At 28.8% G+C, this 22,125-nt stretch overlaps 5 protein-coding genes across 5 annotated transcripts; 4 read left to right on the top strand and 1 right to left on the bottom strand.

Annotated features, from left to right (window-relative positions):
- Positions 1-1,428: 1,428 nt before the first annotated feature.
- On the bottom strand, positions 1,429-2,559 carry PKNH_0920000 (conserved Plasmodium protein, unknown function; the record flags this gene model as incomplete). Its single annotated transcript, XM_002259188.1, has 1 exon — positions 1,429-2,559. One exon carries the CDS (start codon positions 2,557-2,559, stop codon positions 1,429-1,431), a length of 1,131 nt encoding a protein of 376 aa, XP_002259224.1.
- Positions 2,560-4,540: 1,981 nt separating this feature from the next.
- Positions 4,541-7,561, top strand: PKNH_0919900 (JmjC domain-containing protein, putative; the record flags this gene model as incomplete). Its single annotated transcript, XM_039114050.1, has 13 exons — positions 4,541-4,566; positions 4,764-4,877; positions 5,033-5,317; positions 5,479-5,588; positions 5,687-5,743; positions 5,887-5,949; positions 6,078-6,164; positions 6,272-6,326; positions 6,423-6,550; positions 6,663-6,737; positions 6,915-6,968; positions 7,112-7,245; positions 7,406-7,561. 13 exons carry the CDS (start codon positions 4,541-4,543, stop codon positions 7,559-7,561), a joined length of 1,344 nt encoding a protein of 447 aa, XP_038969677.1.
- Positions 7,562-8,020: 459 nt separating this feature from the next.
- On the top strand, positions 8,021-10,054 carry PKNH_0919800 (GPI transamidase component GPI16, putative; the record flags this gene model as incomplete). Its single annotated transcript, XM_002259186.1, has 3 exons — positions 8,021-9,282; positions 9,649-9,827; positions 9,954-10,054. 3 exons carry the CDS (start codon positions 8,021-8,023, stop codon positions 10,052-10,054), a joined length of 1,542 nt encoding a protein of 513 aa, XP_002259222.1.
- A 610-nt stretch (positions 10,055-10,664) lies between these two features.
- PKNH_0919700 (uncharacterized protein) lies at positions 10,665-12,436 on the top strand (the record flags this gene model as incomplete). The annotated part of the gene is made up of 3 exons (XM_002259185.1): positions 10,665-10,794; positions 10,975-11,128; positions 11,266-12,436. The coding sequence occupies 3 exons, from the start codon at positions 10,665-10,667 to the stop codon at positions 12,434-12,436; spliced, it is 1,455 nt and encodes a 484-aa protein (XP_002259221.1).
- Positions 12,437-13,282: 846 nt separating this feature from the next.
- PKNH_0919600 (serine/threonine protein kinase, putative) lies at positions 13,283-14,956 on the top strand (the record flags this gene model as incomplete). Its single annotated transcript, XM_002259184.2, has 1 exon — positions 13,283-14,956. The coding sequence occupies one exon, from the start codon at positions 13,283-13,285 to the stop codon at positions 14,954-14,956; it is 1,674 nt and encodes a 557-aa protein (XP_002259220.2).
- Between the last annotated feature and the right edge of the window lie 7,169 nt (positions 14,957-22,125).

The following is a 22,125-nucleotide window of genomic DNA, read 5'->3' as shown; positions in this document are numbered from 1 at the left end:
GCATTTATCCCAAAATGGAGAAAATTACGAACGGGATTACGTCTTTACAAATATGTACAACTTAATACATGCAAGGGTGAATTACATATGGCCGTTGAAACAGAAACACAATCGCACGTATGCACTTAGGAACATTCACGAAATGTTTGCTCCACTTCCAGCAGCCCCTATGTGTTGTTTAACTTGATTCCCATTTCGAGCAGCAAAAATGAATGTGCCTATTTTAATGCTATATGAAGTGTTGACCAGAAAAAGAAAAAAAGAAAAAAAGAACTTCCCTTGCTGCATTTTTACGCTTCGTGTATCCCTCATGTAAGGTGACGCCATGCCCATTTGAATTTTTTTTTTTTTTTTTTTTTTTTATTTTTCCTTTTGGAAAATTCCCACTTGGAAAAAATTTTCAACGTGGGGAAGCAGAAAATGGTGCTTCCTACATACGCCGGTATTCTATTACGAAAAATATTGGCAAATGAAAACGGAAGAGTTGTTACAAAGGAGGCACTTGTTTTCTTTCTTCCGTTGTGCGTTGGCTTTTTCTATAGCATCAAATATGCACCAAAGGGGTGTTTACACCAATATAGGGTGAACCTATTTAATCGACACACGTACTGTTAACAACCCGATAGAACGTTCTTCCGTTTACCAGTGCTGCAACGGATGAATAAAAATACATGCCAACAAAATAGGGGTCTCCAAAAACAAAAGTGGACTTTTCCACCATTGGTACATCCCTTGTGGAAATTATAAAACTTAAGTTCATCCACAAATGGATTGCAAAAGCATTCTGTTTTTCATTTTTCTCACTTTAAAGGGTAACGAATTGTCATAATTTTGTTTGCTCCGTTTAGCATTCGGATAGCGTTGTTTGTAAAAAAAAAGGGAGGGCGGGTTTTATAAGGCAATACGTAACACGGCAGAAAATTCCGTGCGTGTGAAAAGCACGCATAATACGTACAGTTATGCGCGTAACGAAACATGGAAGGTTTGAGAAGGCAGGTACATCACCTTCGTACAATTATATGAACGTAAAAATGGCATGACGAAAGGGGTAAGAAAAAGGCTACAATTTTACAAAAAAACAAAACCCACTTTGTCCACGTAAAATGAATTCACTTGACACATGTGCACAACACAACAGGGTGGGTGGACTTATGTGTATATGTGCATGTACGTAAGTGTGCATACGCATGATGGGTGGAAAAAAGATAGTGGATTGATGCAGCATCGATGCAACGAGGTAGCAATGCAACGAAGTAATTATGCAGCACAGCTACGGTCACGGAAAAAAAAAAAAAAAGTGGTAACTTTGTCTTTACATTATGCTGTACCGAAGAAGGTACGCGGGATAGTATACATAATATATACACTTCAAAAAATATATATGAAAAAAAACATTGCGGAAAAAAAATTTTCCCCCCAAAAAACCATCTATATGGATTGCTTCTGCGAGAAATATAAAATCAGCTGGTAGTATACATAGGAATATATGTCATATATATAAAATAATAACATGTTGTTTTCCAACTTCATCAAGGTAAATTTTACAATTTTGTTGTAATCGCATTCTTCTCCATAAAAGGTGTAAAACTTCCTCATGTTGATTTTTTTTTTATCCTTTTTTATGGCTTCTGAAATTAAATCGTGATACATGTCCATCAGGGAGTTATAAATCTTGGTGTCGACAAGATTGTCATACATGTATCCATTTAAATACGTTTCCGAAAATGAATTATTTCCCAAACGTTTGTAAAAGTAGCAAAAATTTTTCATATTTATTTGTATAATGGAATAAAAATCGGTTAAAAATTCCTTCTTAATGTTGAAAAAATCAAAGAAGGAAAAAAAACTGGTCATTTCGCAACCTTCTTCTGTCCCTGGAGTTAATGAGCTTTTCCTGTCAAGCAGTTCTACATTTTTACAACTCTTATTCTTTATCTTCTCTTTTACTATGTCATTCTTATTACTTAAGAATAAATTATTTATAATAACAAAAATGTCTTTTTTTTTCTTCCCTATGAATAAGTTGAGTTGTTTTTCCATGTCTGCTTCGTAATTAATGACGCAGACAATTATAGACACCTTGTCGTTGATGATAATACAGGAGGCCAGCAATATTTCCTCCTCATCGTTATCATTTTCTTCCATATTTAATTCTTTATGCAGAAAGTTTATCACACAGTTATCTTCATTAGCTAGTATTAACTTCCCATTTCGCATATTTAGGAAGTTAAACAATTGGGCCATAAAACTGTTAAATTTGGAAATGTCCAGATATTCCTTATTGTAATTTTTGTATACAGGAATTATGCCTATGACGTTTTTCCTTCTAATAACTTCTTTCACATAATGCCTTCCGAAATTGTTCGTTATGTCGCATATGATATCGACTTTCACGTTTGACTCCGAGCTGGAACAACCACCAGTAGCTCCCGTACGGCCAGCATCTTGTTTTCCCTCCACATTTTCTCTTTCATTTTGGGTTTTGTAAAATAATGCATAAATTTTTATAAAAAGCAAAGAGATAAGTCCGATGGAAATGCATTCAATAGTACCTGTCATTTTTCCGTCGAGCGCATGTACATATGTACGCAGGCATACGCATAATGCTGTACATTCGTGTATATACTGCGTGTACAATTGCGTATACAATTCAGCATACAATTACGTATATATGTATACGCCCTTCTTCGTCCGTACAAAACGCAGTGTTCGTCAAAAGGATGCAAATAAAATAAAAGAATGGCCCCCTCACTGCTATGATACTGTACTGCGGGGTTTAATGCATGACATTTTTTAAAAAAAAAAAAAGGGAATAATTTGGGCTATAAATATATGAAAACGCAGAAAACGTAAAACATGAATCAAACAATTAAGCAAGAAACATTTTTTCGAGTATCACTTTCTATTCTTCCCAGTCTTGCTTGCATTCAGTAATTTACTTAAAAAGGGCATAACAGAATGGATGATTTAACTCAAAATAAAATAATTAAAAACAATAAAAAAGTTGCAATATAATATTATATATATTTTATATAGGTAGCCCCGTGCTGTACTAATTTTATTCGATTTTTACGCCTGATAAAAATTAGCCACTTGCGCGAAAACGAAAAAAGGGAAGCAGGCATACCGAAATGGTAATAATTCTTTTTTATGAAGGAGGTATCATGCGTACTGAATTCTATATGTTTTTTCTTTTTATTCTGCTTTTGAACTCGGGGGAAAAAAACGTCCAGTCAGAAAAGTACGTACATGCAATTAGCGGATATTATACATGTAAGAAAATATGTACATATATGTATATATGCATACTTGCATACGATGATCATACTGTTTTATATATATGCAATACGTATATTTCCTTTTTGGTGGCAATCCCGCCGCATGGTCTCCCCCCCCCTTTGGTGTAAATAAGAAAGGATTAATAAATCATAAATCCATGCCTCTTCCGAGTTTCCAGGGTTGTTGAGACCAAAATTCAAAATAGGACGCAAATGAATTGAACCATATAAATTAAGAGAGCAATAAGAGAAGGCGTCACGCGGACATATCGGAGTGGGTATCGTTGTTCGCCCTGTTTTTTATGGCATTTTTAAACCGAAAAAATTATGACAAAAAATTGGAATGAAATAATATACGGATATAAATATAGAAAAATAAAATAAATTAAAAAATATATTTTAAACTTAAGGAAGTTAGAAAAAAAAAAAAAAAATCAATCCAAAAAGGCGACTTTTGTCCATAATTGAACAAATGCGTGCTCTAAATTATTTTAATACGGAAATGGTAGTAAAGGTAAGGATGAAGAATTGCGCTCTTTACTGCGCTGTAGTAGAATGGTCCTTAGCACAAATCATTGATACTTGCGCGCAGGTTGGTAAAAATTAGGCCTTGATTGTTTTCACAACTGGCCACAAATAAGTAATGAGAATATAAAAAAAATAAAAAAAAAGGTGAACCAGGTGTTCTGCACTTTCACTAATTTAGTGCGCGTTTCACTGTACTGCTCAACAGAATGAGGCGTAAAAAATATTTGTCGAAATGTAAAATTTCTTTCTGTTCACAATGGCAACTTTTCACGCCTGGAAAAACACTTCCCACTGTTTTAAAAACATATTCTGTTTTATATTTTGAAGAAGTATATCATTCCGTGTAGTTTTAATTCGGTTTAATTGTCGAATTGTTTATTTAAACCCTATTCTTTTCTTTTCTTTTTTTCCCCTGTTTCTTCTTGCCCGCTGGCTTGTCAAAAATGACGCAAATGGATTAATTTTTTATTTTCAAGTACCCCTTTTTATTTAAATTTTCGCCAATTTTTACTTGTGCAAAGGTTTTCCGGCAATTAACTCCTATTTGTGCACACTCTTCCATGTGACTCATGGCAGTTGAGTCAATGATATATATAATGAGATAATAAAAAAATGCAGAGAGCTTTCGCGTCCGCATGATAGCAATGAATAGTTTTTTTCACTTTTCTAACTCCATAAGAACACAAAAGGGTTCCTTTTTAAAATTATAATTGTGTCTCTGTGGAAATTGCAAAATGACACTAAAAAATGATTACGCGGGGTAAACCTTACTGCAACACTGTGTCATGCGACTACCGGCGCATAGCATGCACATGCAAGTGCACATATATATATATATATATATATATATATATATATATATATATATATATATATATATATACATATGAACACATATGTTATTTACATATGCACACGTATACGTATGCATACCCACACGGCGCTACCAACCTGCAGGTTCTGCTTCCACAAAAATAAAATTAACAAAATTGACAGAATCGATGGAGACATAAGCGCTGAACAGTTTTATCTGGATTACATCTTAAAAAGAAAACCTTGTCTACTGAACAGGTGCTAATAATCGTTTCTGTCCCATTTTTATAAATTCCTGTGGGTCAAAAGTAAAGACATATAGTGTATAATTAGTCAATTCGCACATATTCTAGTTATGCTCCTTCATTTTGTAAAATATCTCCGCACAATTTTTTTTTTTTTTTTTTTTTTAGTGAAAGCGTAATCAAAAATAGGTGGAACATCGACATAAAATATTTGAGGGAAAATATAGAAAATGTCCCTGTCGAATTAGAACAAAAGATTTCAAATTCGTTCGGGATAGGCGAGAAAAAAAAAATGAAATTTCATGATTTCCTGTCATTATTAGAGGAAGGAAATACGGATTATTATTTGAATACACAGTATATAAAAGAAAATGCGTATTTCCCCTCTGAATTTTGTAACGTGTTGACTCGGCAGATGATAAATTTTCTGCCAAAGAGACTGGAAATAATGGGGTAAGGAAATTGGGCCACATTTTCTTTATCCATCCCTATGCTTCATGTAGCGTCTTTACGCGTGTGTTGTCCCCTTTGTCATTTCACACCCCTGACCCTATATACATGCACACATATATGTACATACCCATATATGTATCCCCCGCATTCGCAACTTTTAGCAACTTGGAAATTTACCAATACAATGTGTGGCTGGGAAACAACGCAGATGAAGATTTAAAAACGTTTCTGCACCATGACTACCACGACAACATATATGTACTACTAAAAGGTTATACGTGCTTCTCTGTGCTCTACGTCTTCCTGCTTTCCTTTTAACTAATTGAATTTAACGAATTGTTGACATTTAGCACCTCTTTCTTCATTTAGGCAGGAAAGTGTTTAGGATATATAGCCCCGATTTTGCTCCTCATTTGAAAACCAACGGTATGCATATATATACATACGCATGTATATGCTTGCGAATTGTTCTAAGCCCCTTAACCTTTTAAGGGATTTATTGGAAACAGTGGCAACCCCTTACTATGTCCATCATTTTAATTACCCCAATTTAAATAACCTGCCAATAGGAAATATTTACCGTATTCATACCAATGGCCTAATTACCTACTCCCCATTTATAAGAAGTGACGGTATGTGTTAAAGAATGTAAACGGAAAGAAATCGTAAAGGGTGGACGTCCATTTATTGCCATCCAAATGGCATGCTTAACTGCGTGTATACATGTGTGAGTGCTTTCTGTGTACCCCCCTCTTCGTAGGATCGAACTTCTTAGATGTGTACAAAAAAAAAATGGATAAGGTGTACCTCCACCTTAGCTCTATGACTGACCATTTAAACAAAAAAGGTGACAAAAAATAATTTATTTACGGACAAAATTTACACATTTATCTACACTGCAATGATGCACCTTTTAATTACTCCCTCTCCTCCGCCATCCATTTTCACCGTTAGACAAACTGCTGGAAGACAAAATTATAGAAAATTCTATAAATAAGGCAGAACAAAAGTACGTATAAAATAGATAAACAAAATAAAGAACACATTTGGCAAACCACTGTTTAATAATGCCATGCTTAATTTTTTTTTTTTTTTTTCCTCACAGATTAAATAAACTAGAAGACAATGTCCTAAATTACAAATTGCGAAAACACAAATTTAAACCTAAGCCGAATACGAGAGATGATATTCCAAGCCATTTTTGCCTTCTTAACACAGTTGCGAGAAATTATGGTTAACTGATTTTTTTTTCTTTTTTTTTTCCTTCTTTGCCAATTACTCGTGCTCATTTTTTTACCACACGAAATGATGACTTTAAAATGTTTTTCTTTTTTTACATTTTTAGAAGATGACATTTTCAGCGATAACACAGACGTAGGAAAAAAGTACATCGACGTCCATGTGAACGAGGGTGATATATGTAAAAAAAAGATGAGCACATATGAAAGAACGATAAGTTTTATATTACTGTGATAAAAACAAGCCAGGCATAAACTCATACCACACATGCATACATGCGTACACACATACGTGTATACTAATGTACGCTTACGTAGACTCCCCTTTGTGGTTTTTACTTTTTCCCCCTTTTTAATAGTGTACTTGCCCTGTGGGTGGTTCCACGAAGTGAAGTCCTTCTCAAGTGAAAAATGTATAACATTTGTTTGCACCCAAATAGGAAGATATCTACGCCATTGCCGTGTTCAGTTGCTGCGGCGCCACGCTGCTGCTGCATCATTTCGAACTCCGTTTCATTCGTGCCGAATTTTTACATGTATCCCTCATTCTTTATAGTCCACCTAGCGTTTAATTATTGGTATTACCCCCCTTATATAAAAATGGTTAATTCAACGGAAATACAAAACCGGTTTTGCCACCCTTACATAGACAAATACTTAAGTGAACGGAATAAAAATTTGTATAAAAAGGTAAGTTATCGCGTTAATAATGCGTATTCGCTTATCCCCTTTGTTTATTTTTTGTTTCAACAGTTTGTTATTATGTTTTTTTTTTTTTTTTTTTATCTCCTCACCACAGCACTTGTTGCAAATTTAATTTAAAAAAAATCATCTTTTCTTTCATTCTCAGATTGGCATTGTTAATAAAGAAAACTCTTCCGACATAGCAGAAATCGTGGAATACTATAACAATTTGAATATAAAGCCAAGCAAAAATGTGAAGAAGGCAAAACGGAAAAACGTCAGAAAATTCTTACACACAAGAAGGTTAAGGGTGCATAAGTAGCCTTCTTCAAATGTTATGAATTCGTTTTTGCATTTTTTTTTTTGGCACACATTGGGCAACATAAATATCCTATAGGATGAACGCATAAATATACGGAATAGGGGAATACAATTATACATGTTTTTTTTCCATCCTTACATTTGTCCTTTTTTTTTTTTGTAATGTAATGTTAAATTTTTCTCCACCTTTTAAATAAACACATGTACTAGTGAAACAATTCACTGACATAAAAATTTTGATGTTTATTTTTTTTTTGAATTTTACACAATTACAATTTTTGAGGCATATATGCGGAAATAAAGCCCAAAATAGTTAAGAACAAATTAGCAGCTCTTCGGATTTGAAAGGGGGGAAAGGCGTAAAAATTTTAAAATAGGAAGAGATAAAACTGTTTGTTCAATTTTGCTTAACCATACCTTGCTTTGTTTTAGTGTGCTTCCTAGAACCCCACAATTTCCAATGAAAGGCGTCAAACGCATTTGCCTCGCCATTCTAAGCTTTATTTCCTTGGCAAATTCACACGTGATAGATGAGAGCATTCATCTACTGCCGCTAGATAATAATTTACTACATGTGAAGCTAAAACTGGTTGTTAATGGAAAAAGTTATAAGGAAAATTTCCTCCCCATAAATGTGCTGAAAATACTAAACTATGTAAAGTCACTGAAGATTAACATAAAAAGAGGTGTTTACAGGAATTATTACAACAACAAATATTTGGACAATTACCCCTTTGGCTTTACCCTTGCAGTTGAACTGAAAGAAATGCAAAAGGATAGCGACTATTATAGAGAAAAGGAAAAAGGTGAATTTTCAAAAGATGAAATATTTCTCTTACGACAATTAATGAACGACATTTGGTCTATCACAGGTATCGCAACGAATCTCATAAAAATCAAAAATTTGATAAAAGTTCATAATGAAATATTTGCATTTTTACCTGATGAAAGTATATGTATTGAACATTTTTCCCTACTTAAAAAACTGTACCCATGTAAAACCTTTGGTGGGTTATTTAATGCGCTAAGCCCTGCCTACTTAATATCAAAACGGATGAGCAACATAGGATTTGAGCTACATGACAACAATGAAAATTTACTAGTCCTTTATGTAGACTACATTACAGAACATGATCACAGAAAAGATGTGAATGTTGTAGACTTGATAAACAGTAAATACAATCCGAATGAATGTCCATTAGTTGACAGAACTGCGATACTTGTGAAAAAAAAGGAAGAAAATGTCGTTACAACGGTTTTCGAAAAATATGGAACTATCAATTTAGTGTATGATAATATAAACTTATACAATATTGTACAAAATGGAAAACCCAATATTTTAGAGGAATACATAAATGTGCGCATTTTTAAGGAAGAAGTTAACAGTATGATTACTGCGGACATAAGAAAGAAACAAAGTTCGTTGCTCTATGTATTTCAAAATTTGAACGCAGAAAATAAAAGCGATTTTTTATTTGTTGATAAATTACCCTACTACTTATCGCCCTTGATACACACAATGATGATTCAAGGGAAGGGTCCTGTAGCAAATAGCCAAGCGAAAGAAAATTGTAATTTCACCTTTTTTGGGTATAATGCAATGAAAAATTTTAACATTAAATTTAGCAATTTTGACACACTTGAGAAAATACCAAAAAATGGAAACTTCTACTACATTAATTTTAAGCACAATTTGCCCCCACAGTGTGAAATAATAATGAGGTAAAAATGGGTTTTCTTTTTTTGTGCACATTTGTGTGTAATGACTCTCTGACGTTTTTATTGACACGTCCATTTTACATGAACAGAGCGAACATGTGCAATTTGATGATGTTAAAAAGCGAGTCTCATGGTTGTATATTTGTGAAGTGCAGTTGTGCTTGTCTTGTGACACGTGTACATTTAGGCACAAGTACATATTACATATTCAGAGTAAATACAAAATTGGATTCCCCCCTTTTAAACTTCATTTCGCTGTAGCAGCATTCCGTTTTGCGCTTGTTTTTCCTTACCGCAGTATGTTATACCACCCCTCATCCGACATTACCCCCTTTTTCATCCCCTTCCCATGGAAAATATATGGAGCAGGTTCGAAGTAATCAAAGTGCAAGTCCGATCATTCGAGTTTGAATTTGACATAGATAGAGGCATTTTGCTAGGAAGCGGGATATTTGTGCAAAAGAAAAATTACATCTCACAAGGAGGTGACGAATTTATGTATAAATATACCCCCTCACTCTTGGTAGATATAATCTTGCCAGACACAAGTGGGTTTTTGAGGAAAACGAAAAACGAGGAAATATTGCGCAGATGTGCATATGTACGTGCATCTGCACATATTCAGCCTCTCTCACTTCGTGACATGTGATATGCACTTTTTATTCTCCCTTCAGGTATGCCTTTTAACGTTATAGCCATCTCCACATGTGTCATCATGTTGTTTTTCGGGTTCATGTTTAAGCTCACGGCCAAAGAAGAAACAAGATATATTTAGTTATTTCCTCCCCCCCCCTTTACTATGTACACTTAAAACTGTATAATTAGAAGAAATGGGAAAAAATTAAAAAAACGCGTTGTATGTACCACTGTTTTTGGAAACAACTAACATGTACGCATATGTACATATGCAAATATATATATATATTTTTTTTTTTATGGTAACCTTCCTTTTTTCATCACATTTTGCGTCGTGTTTCATTTTTTGTTGAACACCCTCGACAATTTCAATTTTTTCTCAAAAGTTTCCATTTTTTCGTGTAGAGCTGCATGTAGCCAAAAAGGAGCATTTTCATGCTTATTTTGTTATATTATATTTTGCCTTAATTTTTTTTTGCTATCTTTCTTTTTCTTTTTTTTTTTTTTTGGTATTCTCCCCCTTGGGTAGAAACAATTTTTATGAATCAAAAAAATTATACAACACATCAATGCTTTTCTTGCAAAATACGTTTTCCCCCCAAAATAGAGGGGGAAAATTGCAATCCCAATTTGTGGCTACATATAAGGGTGTGCTTTGATATGATGAGAAATGCCCTACGTAAGCCTATTAAAATGTGAATGACACCTTTAGCTTTAGTAAAGGACACATTTGAAACAGAATCAAGACGATGAGTTTTCTACTGACCGTAAAGCGATATTCTAAAATTTTAAATTGGAAACATGATACCTACTATGCAAGTTTGATGAACAAATACGTATATTTTGATGAATTCATGAGATTTTGCAATGATAACAAAGGTATTTTGAAAAAAGAGCAAAAAATAGTGGGATGATGAAGGGAAATCTCACATGTGGTGTGTGCAAATTATGCACCTAAATAAAAAAAAAAACACGTTAACTATTTTTGTAGTACGTACATAATTCCCTATTATATTCTTAACTGTGTTAATTTACTTTAATTTCTTCCTAACCCTGTAGACCAATTCAGCAAAAGGGATATTATAGCCTCGTTAACGTACATTCACCACATGAAAAAAGTTGACTTACTATCTCCAATTTTTAACAGTTATAATGACTTCATATGTAGTAACATAAACATTTTTAGAACAAACATAAGCACACTTGTGCACAGGTAAACTTAAAAATGATTTCCTCTTTTACGCGAAAGAAATTTACAGATTATTATAATGACCACTGCTTTCGTTTTCTATCACATATATGTCGTTATTTCTCTTTTTTCCCTTGCCCCTCTTTTTGTCTTTCATGCAGATACGCAATTTTGGGACACACGAAATCTCTTCTATTTATTTACGAAAATGTGCTGAAAAACAACATTCTAAACTACGACAACAAGTCGATTAGCTTAATAGCCTGGAGTTACGCAAAAAATAACTTTTACTTGTCCGACCTTTTTATCGAAATAAATAAGATATTGCGTGCATGTATTAAAACAATGACACTCCATGAATTATCACTGATAGCATGGGCATATTCTAAGATAAACAGATTGCCCCCGCTAGAAATGGTGTGTCTGAAAAATAGAGTATATCAATTGTTAAATTCATTAGACGAAGAGTTAAATGCTGCTGCAAAAAATAGCACAACTGAAGGGGATTATATAAATGGCCAAAGTGTGAATATAAAGGAAAAGGGCACAGAATGTGAAAACCTGGAATGTACGAAAAATGATTCTCAGGTGAAAGGTAGCCATCCTTATTATGATAGTGCTGAGGATGATTTTAACGAACGGAACGGAAGAAACGAAATGGAACGGCATGAACATGGCTTAGAAAACATGTATGAAGATAATGATGAGAATAAAATAGATATACATGGCTGCAAAAAAAACTTAAGCCAAGATATCTGCATGATCATGAAGTCGTATGCTATTATGAATAGAACCGATCCATTTTTCTTTTTCTTTTTATTCAATTTTATTATAAAGAATATAAAAAACAATAAAATCATGATAACAGCTCAAGGAATAACCAGCATTTGGGTGTGTTTAAGAGAATATGATATAAAAAATAAAAACGTAATTGAATATGCACTAGAATTATCCCGATTTTTAAGACTTGACCACACTGTGAATAGCTCAATGATGCATGAAATTGTTACTAGTATCCATAAGTTAAAAATAAAAGACAGACGAATTTTATACCATTTATTTTATCATTTAAAAAGGAAGTGTATCAATATGCATGTCCAACATCTATATGATATTATAATAAATTTACATGAAATGAAAATTAATGATGATGACTTGTGGAAGCAATTTGGGGTTGCTATACAAAAGAAGGCCATTGACTTAGAATTAACACAAATAAAGAAGTTACATAACATTTTTACGACCAATGGAAAAGGAAACGATAGAATTTTAGGTGTTCTTGATACCTTTATTCAAATAAAGGAGGACATTAATGCCTATGGGCCCATTTGACTATGAATAAGGAGAAATGTTCTGTATTTTGAAGGGCATATACGTGTGTAGAGGTACGCATACATAGACAGATTAATTATAATTCCTAAAGGTTATATTATGCGTAAAATGGCACCTTGTGTGTATATTTTATATATAATATGTATATGCGCATAATTGCTATTTTTAACCATTTCTTTAACCTGTTTAATAATCAGATATCCGCATGAAGCCTTATTGAAGTTTCCAGGAAAAAACGTAAAGCATGCACAAAAACAATTAAAGCAAACTTAGTTTTTGCTATGGCTCTCGTTTTTTTGGTGCTAAGTTTTTTTTTTTTTTTATTAAATTATGTTTGTTTTATTATATGGCAAATTTTTACTGTTATGATTTACAGGATGTTTAAAAAGAAATTATTATTTTTTTGTTTGTTGCTCTTTTTTATTTGTTTCTCAAATTCGCGTAAATAATTCTTCTAGTGTACGACTATGCTTCCTTTGCGGAAGGGTTAAGAAAAATATGAAATGTGTATAAACAGTTTTGCTTTGTTTTTTTTTAATTTCACAAATCTGAATTAGTGAAAGTAAAATTTGAAGTATATTCTGCTAAAAATATTATAATACGTAGATCGTGTTTTTAAAGCTTTTTATACACGCACTCGAAACATTTGGAAGCTTAAGCAAGCACCAGCATTAACAGCCAGCATAGTCATATTATATGTTTCTTAGTGAAATATAGCATTTAAAACGATTTTCTTTTTAGTCAGACAAAGGCTAAATAGTTTACTGCTTACTATTTACCATATCGAGAATATGTGTAAAAATGGTCATTTAAGGCATATTCGAATAATAACCAAAAGGCGAAAAAATGAAAAAAGGATTTTTACTGAACAAAAACATATACGATATTGAAGAAAAAGTAATAAAAGATGAAAAAGATACGACGAATAGAAAATATCGCAAAGATGATTTTGAAATATATATGCACATAGGAAGTGGTAACTTCAGTGAAGTTTTTATGGTGAAATTGAAGAATGATCCGTCCAAAACTTACTCTCTTAAAATATTTAAGAAAGAACAGGTTAATAGAATGAACATAATTAATTCTCTCTTGACAGAGAAACATACCATGACAAAGTTAAATGTCCCAGGGCATACAAATGTTATTAAGTTAATTGACACTTTTAAAGACAAAGAAAATGTGTACTTATTGTACGAATATGCTGATTATGAATTATGGGAATTTTTAAAAACTCGCAGTGTTGGAATTGACGAAACTATAACATTTAACATAATACTTCAAATGATTCACGCGTTAGAATACATACATAAAAATAACGTAATACATAGGGACTTAAAGTGTGAAAACTTTCTTATAAATAAAGATGGGACAATTAAATTGATTGATTTTGGCACTTCTAAAGATTTAGATAATGTACCATTGCAAACAGTGAAGCCCGAGCCCTCACAAGAAGACACGGAATTGCGTAAATTTGTATTAAAAAAAAAAAATAGCAATAATGTAACAGAAGAAAACTTCAAACGTGAACATCCTCCGGAAAATGGCAACATTTTAAGTGATGTAGAAGTGAATGAAAAGTGTTCAAATGATAATGATAGAGACACGGATGATAGCGACGACAAGAATAATAGCAGCGATAACAACAATAACAATGATAGCAACGATAATAATGAAAAAATCGATAAAAGGTTGAAAGACGGAAATCCCAAAAATTGTATTCTTAAAGAACTCAAGAGTAAGGAAATGTACGAAATTAATAATAAAATAGTGCCGAAAGAAAATGACGATCGTTTAAATGTTTTAAAAAGTAGCAAATATCCAATAGATAAAAATAAATACAACTATAGAAAAAAAAAAACGTTCGATAACTATGTTGGAACTGCAAATTTTATGCCCCCAGAGGCATTAACTAATAAGTGTAGTGGAAAAGCCCGGGATCTATGGAGTCTTGGATGTACTATCTACCAGTTAGTGACAGGAATAGTCCCATTTGATGGTTCTACCGAATGGTTCATTTATAACAAAATAAAGAAAAAAGAAATCAAATATCCACCTTTAATGTCATCTGAATTAGCAGATTTAATAGAAAAATTAATAGCTGTTAATCCAGAAGAAAGGTTAGGATTTAAAAAAGGGTGCAAAGAAATTTTACAGCATCCCTATTTTCAAAAATATAATTATAGCTCATTTAATTTTAAGATACCACAAATATCAAAATCAGAACAAATTTATACAAACGTAATAAATAAATATCGCGAATATGTAATTGAAAAAAGGAAACAAAGACAAAATGATAACAACTCGTGTGAAGAAATTAGTAAAAAGATAGACAAAATGAAAACGGACCTGTTAAATATCATTAAATTTGATACTGTGTGTTACAGTGAAGAAAACGAATCAACAGTTCTAAAGAAAAAAATTGCAGAGACCATTAATTTATTCCTTCAAGAATTTCTCGAACAGGAAAAACGTGAAGTAGAAGAAGCAGAAAAATGGTTACAACGATACAGTAGTAAATAAAATACTACAAAAAATTACATGATTTTTTATTAAGTTTTTATTTACGCCAAACACCTTAAATTTTGTATTTAATATTAACTACACTTTGTTACTCTTTTTCGAATAAGCTTTAAGAACAAAAGGCATAATTTTTAAATAGAATATAACACTTTTTACAAAAATGCATTTTAAAGCAAAATTCTTTGCATTAAAGAAATTTAAAAGGACAAATAAAAATTTTAAAATTTGTCCTTTTAGCAACTATCACCTTTTAATACTTAAAAAGTTCTGTATACACTTCGTGCATTTGTCATGTGAACTTTTCTCTTTATTTTTGATTTTTTTCTTGTGAAAAATACAATTTTTCAAGTATTCAATTCATATTTTACATTGTTCTTAAAAATAATAGCGCGTGTTCTGTATAAAGAATGAAAAACAGAAATATTTATAATATGCAAACATTCATTTCCATAAACCCTTTGTCTACCTCGGTATTTCGAAACGTTGTTTATATTGAATTCAAACTACATAAAGTTGAAACTCTCATTCTTACGTCTACATGTAGGAAATTCAAGTGTAAAGGTAATTCAGTAAAAATTAAATGGCAAAAAAATGTTCTCACCAATGAGATTCTCATTTGTAAAAGTTGTAAAAGATAAAATGTTTTATATTTAATTATGCAAAAGTTCACAGCTTTTTATTATGCCCTAGGGTTCTTTGTAAAAGTGTGTTTATTGTTATGCACTTTTTTTTGTTTGTATAATAAATAAAATATATTACTATTCATACCGAAATAGGACATGCCGGAAATTTTTTCAAAAGAAAGATATTATTGTTATGAACTTCACCTTAAAAAAAAATCTTACATTTACATGTTTGCTCATAAAACAATGGTTTTTTATGCAACATTCACAGATGAACGTTTCCTATATAAAAGACTTAATTTGTAAGTTGAAAAAATTATCCACATTTTTCTGCTACTACGACAATATTCCATTATCACAAATATAATGATGCAAATTTTTGAAACCTGTGTAGTGCATGCAAAAATATGAATCAATAAATAAATACTTATGAGTGTTTTCATCTTTATATAAATTTTTATTATCATAAATTGTGGGGTTACCTTATTTTCATTCACTCGTTTTTATCTTGTCATCAAGACTTACATTTAAATTCAATTTTCACTACTAGAAATTGTGTTTTCTTTTTAATTTAATGCATCTTTTTTCATATGAATTGAAAGGTTTGTGTACAATCTAGCTAAACATTTAAGTGTTCTACAATATACGATAAAGAAATTAAGACAAAACATAACTCCTAAGAATGTAAATATTTCTAAAGGCATGTTAAGACGAAATATAACCTTTCAGTTTATATTTAAGGGGTTTTTAAATTTAGATACAACACAAGTGAAATGATGTTAAACTTAATATTTTTTGGTTACTACGATAATGAGAATTATTCAATAATAAAGTATGTATTAGGTGTAAACTTCATAAAAATAAAACATATGTGAACATCATTATGTGTAGTATCTGTTATAAGATTCTTATTCCTAAGAAAGAATATTAATTTTCTGTTTTCCTGCTTACAAACAAAAAAAAAAATTGTGTTTTTGTTCAAATGTTTTTATCCCTTCAAAATGCAATGACATAAGAAATAAAATAACCCTTTCATTACGAATGCTGTATGTTTAACAAAAATCTAAATGAAAATACACTTTACATTATATTTTTTTTTTATTGTAAAGTCCGTATTATACATTAAAAATACATTATTCCGTTTTTTGCTATTAATAAAAAATACATACTTAAAGGGTTCCAAATAGAAATTTATATTAATGTTAATAAAATGTTTTGTGTGTAATTGTAAAAAAATGCGAATAAAAAATAATTAATACTTGTGGCAAAAAAAAAAATGATAATAATGTACACTAAATTTAATAAATAAATATTGACATAAAACAAAATTAAAATAAAATTATATATTATATATTCTGAATTATTAAAAAAAGATAATAATTAATTAATAAAATAAACAATTATTAAATAACCCATTAAATAATTTTTTTTTTTTAAATATAATATATTTTTTATATAAATATATTAATAGTGGAAATATTAAAGTTACAATATTAATACACATTATAAAATCTTAAAACAAATGAATAAATTAAATAAAATAAATAATTAAAAATTAAATAATTAATTAAAGATAAAATAATGTAATTAAATTAATTATTTAATTAAGGAATAGTACTAATAACCTTTTTAATTTATATTTATTTTATCAATTGCTAAATTATAATAAATATTAATATATTAAAATAAGAATTTTTATATTATTTAAAATTAATTAATAAATAAACAATAATAAATATAATATATATAGTATTGTTCTATAAATATTATAATAATTAATATAAATTTATAATTTAAAAAAATATAACACATTAAATAATATCTAATTAAAAGTGCATTACTTAATATATAAATATATATATAATTAAAATTATTAATTTAATAAATAATTAAAAGCATATATTATTAATTATAAAAAAAAAAAAATTGCACATTCTAAAATAATATATATATATATATATTTAGAAGTAAATTTATAAATTAAGGTTAAATAACATTTAACAAATTAATTATTCTAATTAAAAAATGTGTAATATTAAAATAAAATTACAATTATATTAATTAATTGAAATTGTGTTAATATAAAATAAACTAATTAAATAATAAAATAAATTAATAAAAATAAATATTATATATTAAATTAGTTTGTATATTAAATAAATATAAATTTTATTTAATAGTGAGTATAAATATATTTATTATGCATAATACTTATTATTTTAATAAGATATTTCTAATAATACATGAATTTAATGATAAATAAAATATTAAATTATTATTTAATAATAATTTAAATATAGTAAATTTAATTTTACTTAATTAAATAAATTTATTTAATTTTTATTTGATAAATTAATGCTTATTTTAATAGAAATACAATTTATTTACAAAATTTTTTGTGTTAAAAGTGATAATTTAAAATTACATATACTTAATATAATAATATAAGTGTAATAATTATATAAATAAATAATTAATTATATTTAAAATTATATTAATTGTGTGAATATGTTTATATAATATATATTTAATTTAATAATATATTAATGATACTTAAATTTACCATATATGTATTCTATTATTATAAATGATTAATATTATTGAATCATATTAAAGGTTAAATATATTTATTTGTAATTAATTAATAATTATTTTTAATAAATAATTTAAATTATAAAATAATTAATATATACTTAAATAAATTTAATATAATTAATAAATTAAATAAGTAATTAATAGTATATTAAAATAAATAATGTGGTAGTTAATTAATTTAATACAATTGAAATAAAATCCTATAATCATTATTATATATTATGTAAATGTTGATGTACATTAAATAATAATTTTATAAATAATTATTATATTAAATTAATTAAATAAAATATTAATAAATAATATAATATTATCAGTATTTTTATACATTATTTTAATATTTAATTATTTTAATTTAATATATTACAATAAAAAAATTAATTATAATATAATGCAAAAAATAATAAATTTATAATTAGTTAATTTAATAAAATATTAAAAATATTTTAGTTGTTATTAAACAATTCTGTATTAAGTAAAACATTTTTTAAAGTAATTAAATATTATGAATATAATTAATAAATTATAAAATTAGCAGTTTTTAGCATTTATTTTAAAATACTAAATTAAGTTATATTAAGAATATAATATATTTGTTAATTAAAATTTATTTCTGCAAATAGAATAACAGAAATTATAATAATTAAATAATTGTTATGTATTATTTCTATATATTAGTTTTGTTTAATTATAGTTATAGAATAATAGTAAAATCTTTAATTCAAAATGCTTGTCATTTTTAGGAACGTAATTACATTTAATAAAATAAAAAATGAATTACTTGAATCTATTCTATATTTAACTTACACATTTTAATCATTAAATAGAAGTTGCGTTTCTCGTTTTTCCTATAAGTTAAAATATTTGTGTCTTTACGTTTATTATGGATTCTTTTAAGAAATAGGAACATAGGTTATTGTTACTGGGGAATGAACATATATTGAGTTCATGAATTATGCATCGCACTTTCTGGAAAAATACGTATTCCGTATTTATATATGATATGTCTTTATGGAATATTACGATGACTTCCTTCTGTTATCGTGTATAACATTAAATGTCCTTTTTCTGTAGTGATTTGATACGCATGTGCTTCTTGTGTATACTTCAAAGTATATATATATGACCTAAGAAATGCTATACACTTATTCCTTGTGAATTAATAACGATTACTTAGACAGAACTTATCAGATTTCAGATCAATTTTTTTTTCATCACATGTAAGTTTTATTTACTTTTCCATTTATGTTTTTCTTGTGTGCTCCATAAGCATGATCATATTTTATCCCAATGTTTTTAATAGATTATCTTAATTACTATGGTTCGTTATTATCTTGTGATATTATTAATAAATTTAATCTTCCCCTCAATTATTTTAAGTAATTCTTATAATTGAACTCTTTCAAAATACCTTGTCATATAACAAATTAAAATCCAATTAGAAAAACTCTATTGTTACATTTCATAACACTTTTTGTTCTGACTGATCATATGTTGTGATAGAATAATTTCTTAATATGTTCAGTTATGCTACTATTTTTAATGAAGCATAATATTGTGTCCAAATGTTCATTTGTATCTTATAATTTCTCTTTTTAGCATACTTTATAGAATATTATTAAACGCAAAAATAAAGTGTATCCACCGTATTATATTCACATACAAAATATTTATAAATATTTGTCGTAGGAGAAAATTACAATAAATCAAATGTTCACAATGGAAAAGAAAAAGAAAAAGCTGTCTATTACCCTTTTCCTGCGTAATAGAAATAGACAAAACATTTTGTGAAAAGTGCGCATTCTTTAAAGTATACAAATAAAATATGCTTTGTTGTGTCTTTTCAGGAAGAAAATTTTGACAAATGTTGCTTAAATTCTTCTTTAACGTTATACATTCCCCATTTTCCTTTTATGTCTTTGTCTATAATATATTTGCGTTTAATAAATGTGAAAGTGGAATTATAATAAAATAATTATTTTGTAAAGACGAATCTCTCATTTATTCATTCACACCGATGTAGTTTTTAATGTAATGTTTCACGCGCATTCTGAAAACAAATATTTTATATAAATTTTTTAAAGTACACTTAAATTTTGTTATACGCAACATATAATTCTATCCCTGAGTAAAAAAGAATGAACATATTTTGAAGGGCTTCAGTTCAGAGTTTATATTTCAAGCAATATTTGTGTTGTTATGTATAAGTAAATTCCACTTTATTTTACCTATTGAACAGAGGAATTTACATTATCCTTACCACTTAAAATAGGAAAATGCAATAACATTAAGAAAATGTGTAGAACTTTATTCATCATATTTTATAAAGTAAAATGGACATTATTTATATGTGTATGACTTTAATCCTATAAATAGAAGAATCCACAGCTTATCACATATATGTTAGACCATTCTTCTAAGTATTTATAGAATATCTCTAATTGTTTTAAAAGTAAAAGATGCTTTAATAGAATAATATTTAGTTTATATATTTTATAGTTCATTGCCTTTTTCTGTATCCTTATAATATTCATAGAAAAAGGTTCTTTATATGAAACACTACATAAATTGTTAAAAGAGACATAAGAGAAAGTTTTTTCTTAGTATATATACACATTTATGCATTCGGCATGTCCCAGATGTGTTTAAGATTTTATAAATACATAATATGACCGTATAATCCCTTTTTTTTGAACCAACACATTGATTGTATTTCTCTCTTTTACATCATGAAAAACGTAATTACAATCTTTTCTCTTTATTGCGTTTCGTGTGAAAAACACATGTTTTATCAATCTTAGAACCATTTTCACAGAAAATAAGTGTACCTTTGAATATCAATAAATTATGTATTAGACAAAATAAGCAAGCGGATTCATGCTTCTATTCATTTCACTACTTTTCTAAATTTTTGAATAAATATTTTCTTATCCATAGATGTGCAATAATCAGAGAAAGGGATACCTGAATGAAATGTCACAAGAAAACTTAAGAGTTTCTTCTTAAATGATGAAACGTATGCTTTTTTTTATCTGATGATTTGACTGAAAAAAATGTACAACAGCTGACAAAAAATAAACTTTAGCCATATGACATAAGAGAATGAATCCATGGATTTAACAAATAATAAAGAAATATAATATGTAGGAAAGACGTGACCTCTTAAATTCTTTTGTTTTACATATATACGTGAATTTTTTTTTTAAAACAAAGGTTAGGAACAAAGTATTTTTTTATGTGTCTTTTTAATCGAATAGAACACTGAAATGAGGGAGCTTTATACAAAGAAGCGTAGAACAACCTCCATTCAGTTTCATAGAATGAAAAACACACATTTCTCTGTTAAACACTAAAAAAAAGTTGTTAATTTGTATAGGAAAAATATGGTTTTATAAAATGAATAAAGGAAATAGTATCTGTTGTTCTACTTTAAATTTTCTTAATTACCCCCCCCAAATGCTCCATATGAACACGGTGCCCTTTAGGAATTTGCAATTTTAGGATAGCATATAAAGTTTCATTAATTTTCTTCATGAAAACTTCAATCGTATATCTTTGTTCATAAGAAACCATATGTCCCACTACACTAAGGGAACTTATAAATACTTAAGCATGAAATGCTTTCATTTTTAAAATAACGTCATAAAAAATATGCTGTCCAAAAAGAACGATATTCACATGTATCAGTTAATTGCAAAAAAGAAACAAAATCCAGATCGAAAAATATGAACGCTGCTGAGAACAATGAGAAAATAATATTTTCACTTCTCATATTCTCACATTTGTGAAGGTTACTGTTTAACGCATCCTTCCATCAGCTGACATGCCAAAGTTAAACTTTATATTATTTTTTTTTTCTTTTACATACATTATAGCTGTATAGCTATAGACATTATCATTACATAAATAAAAAGGATGTGTAATATTTCAAAAACGTCAACTAGCTTTAAA

This window comes from Plasmodium knowlesi (genome assembly GCF_000006355.2).
Source record: "Plasmodium knowlesi strain H genome assembly, chromosome: 9".
Classification (NCBI taxonomy): domain Eukaryota; phylum Apicomplexa; class Aconoidasida; order Haemosporida; family Plasmodiidae; genus Plasmodium; species Plasmodium knowlesi.
The sequence above is the reverse complement of the archived record's forward strand: the minus strand, read 5'-3'. Positions and strand labels throughout refer to the sequence as shown.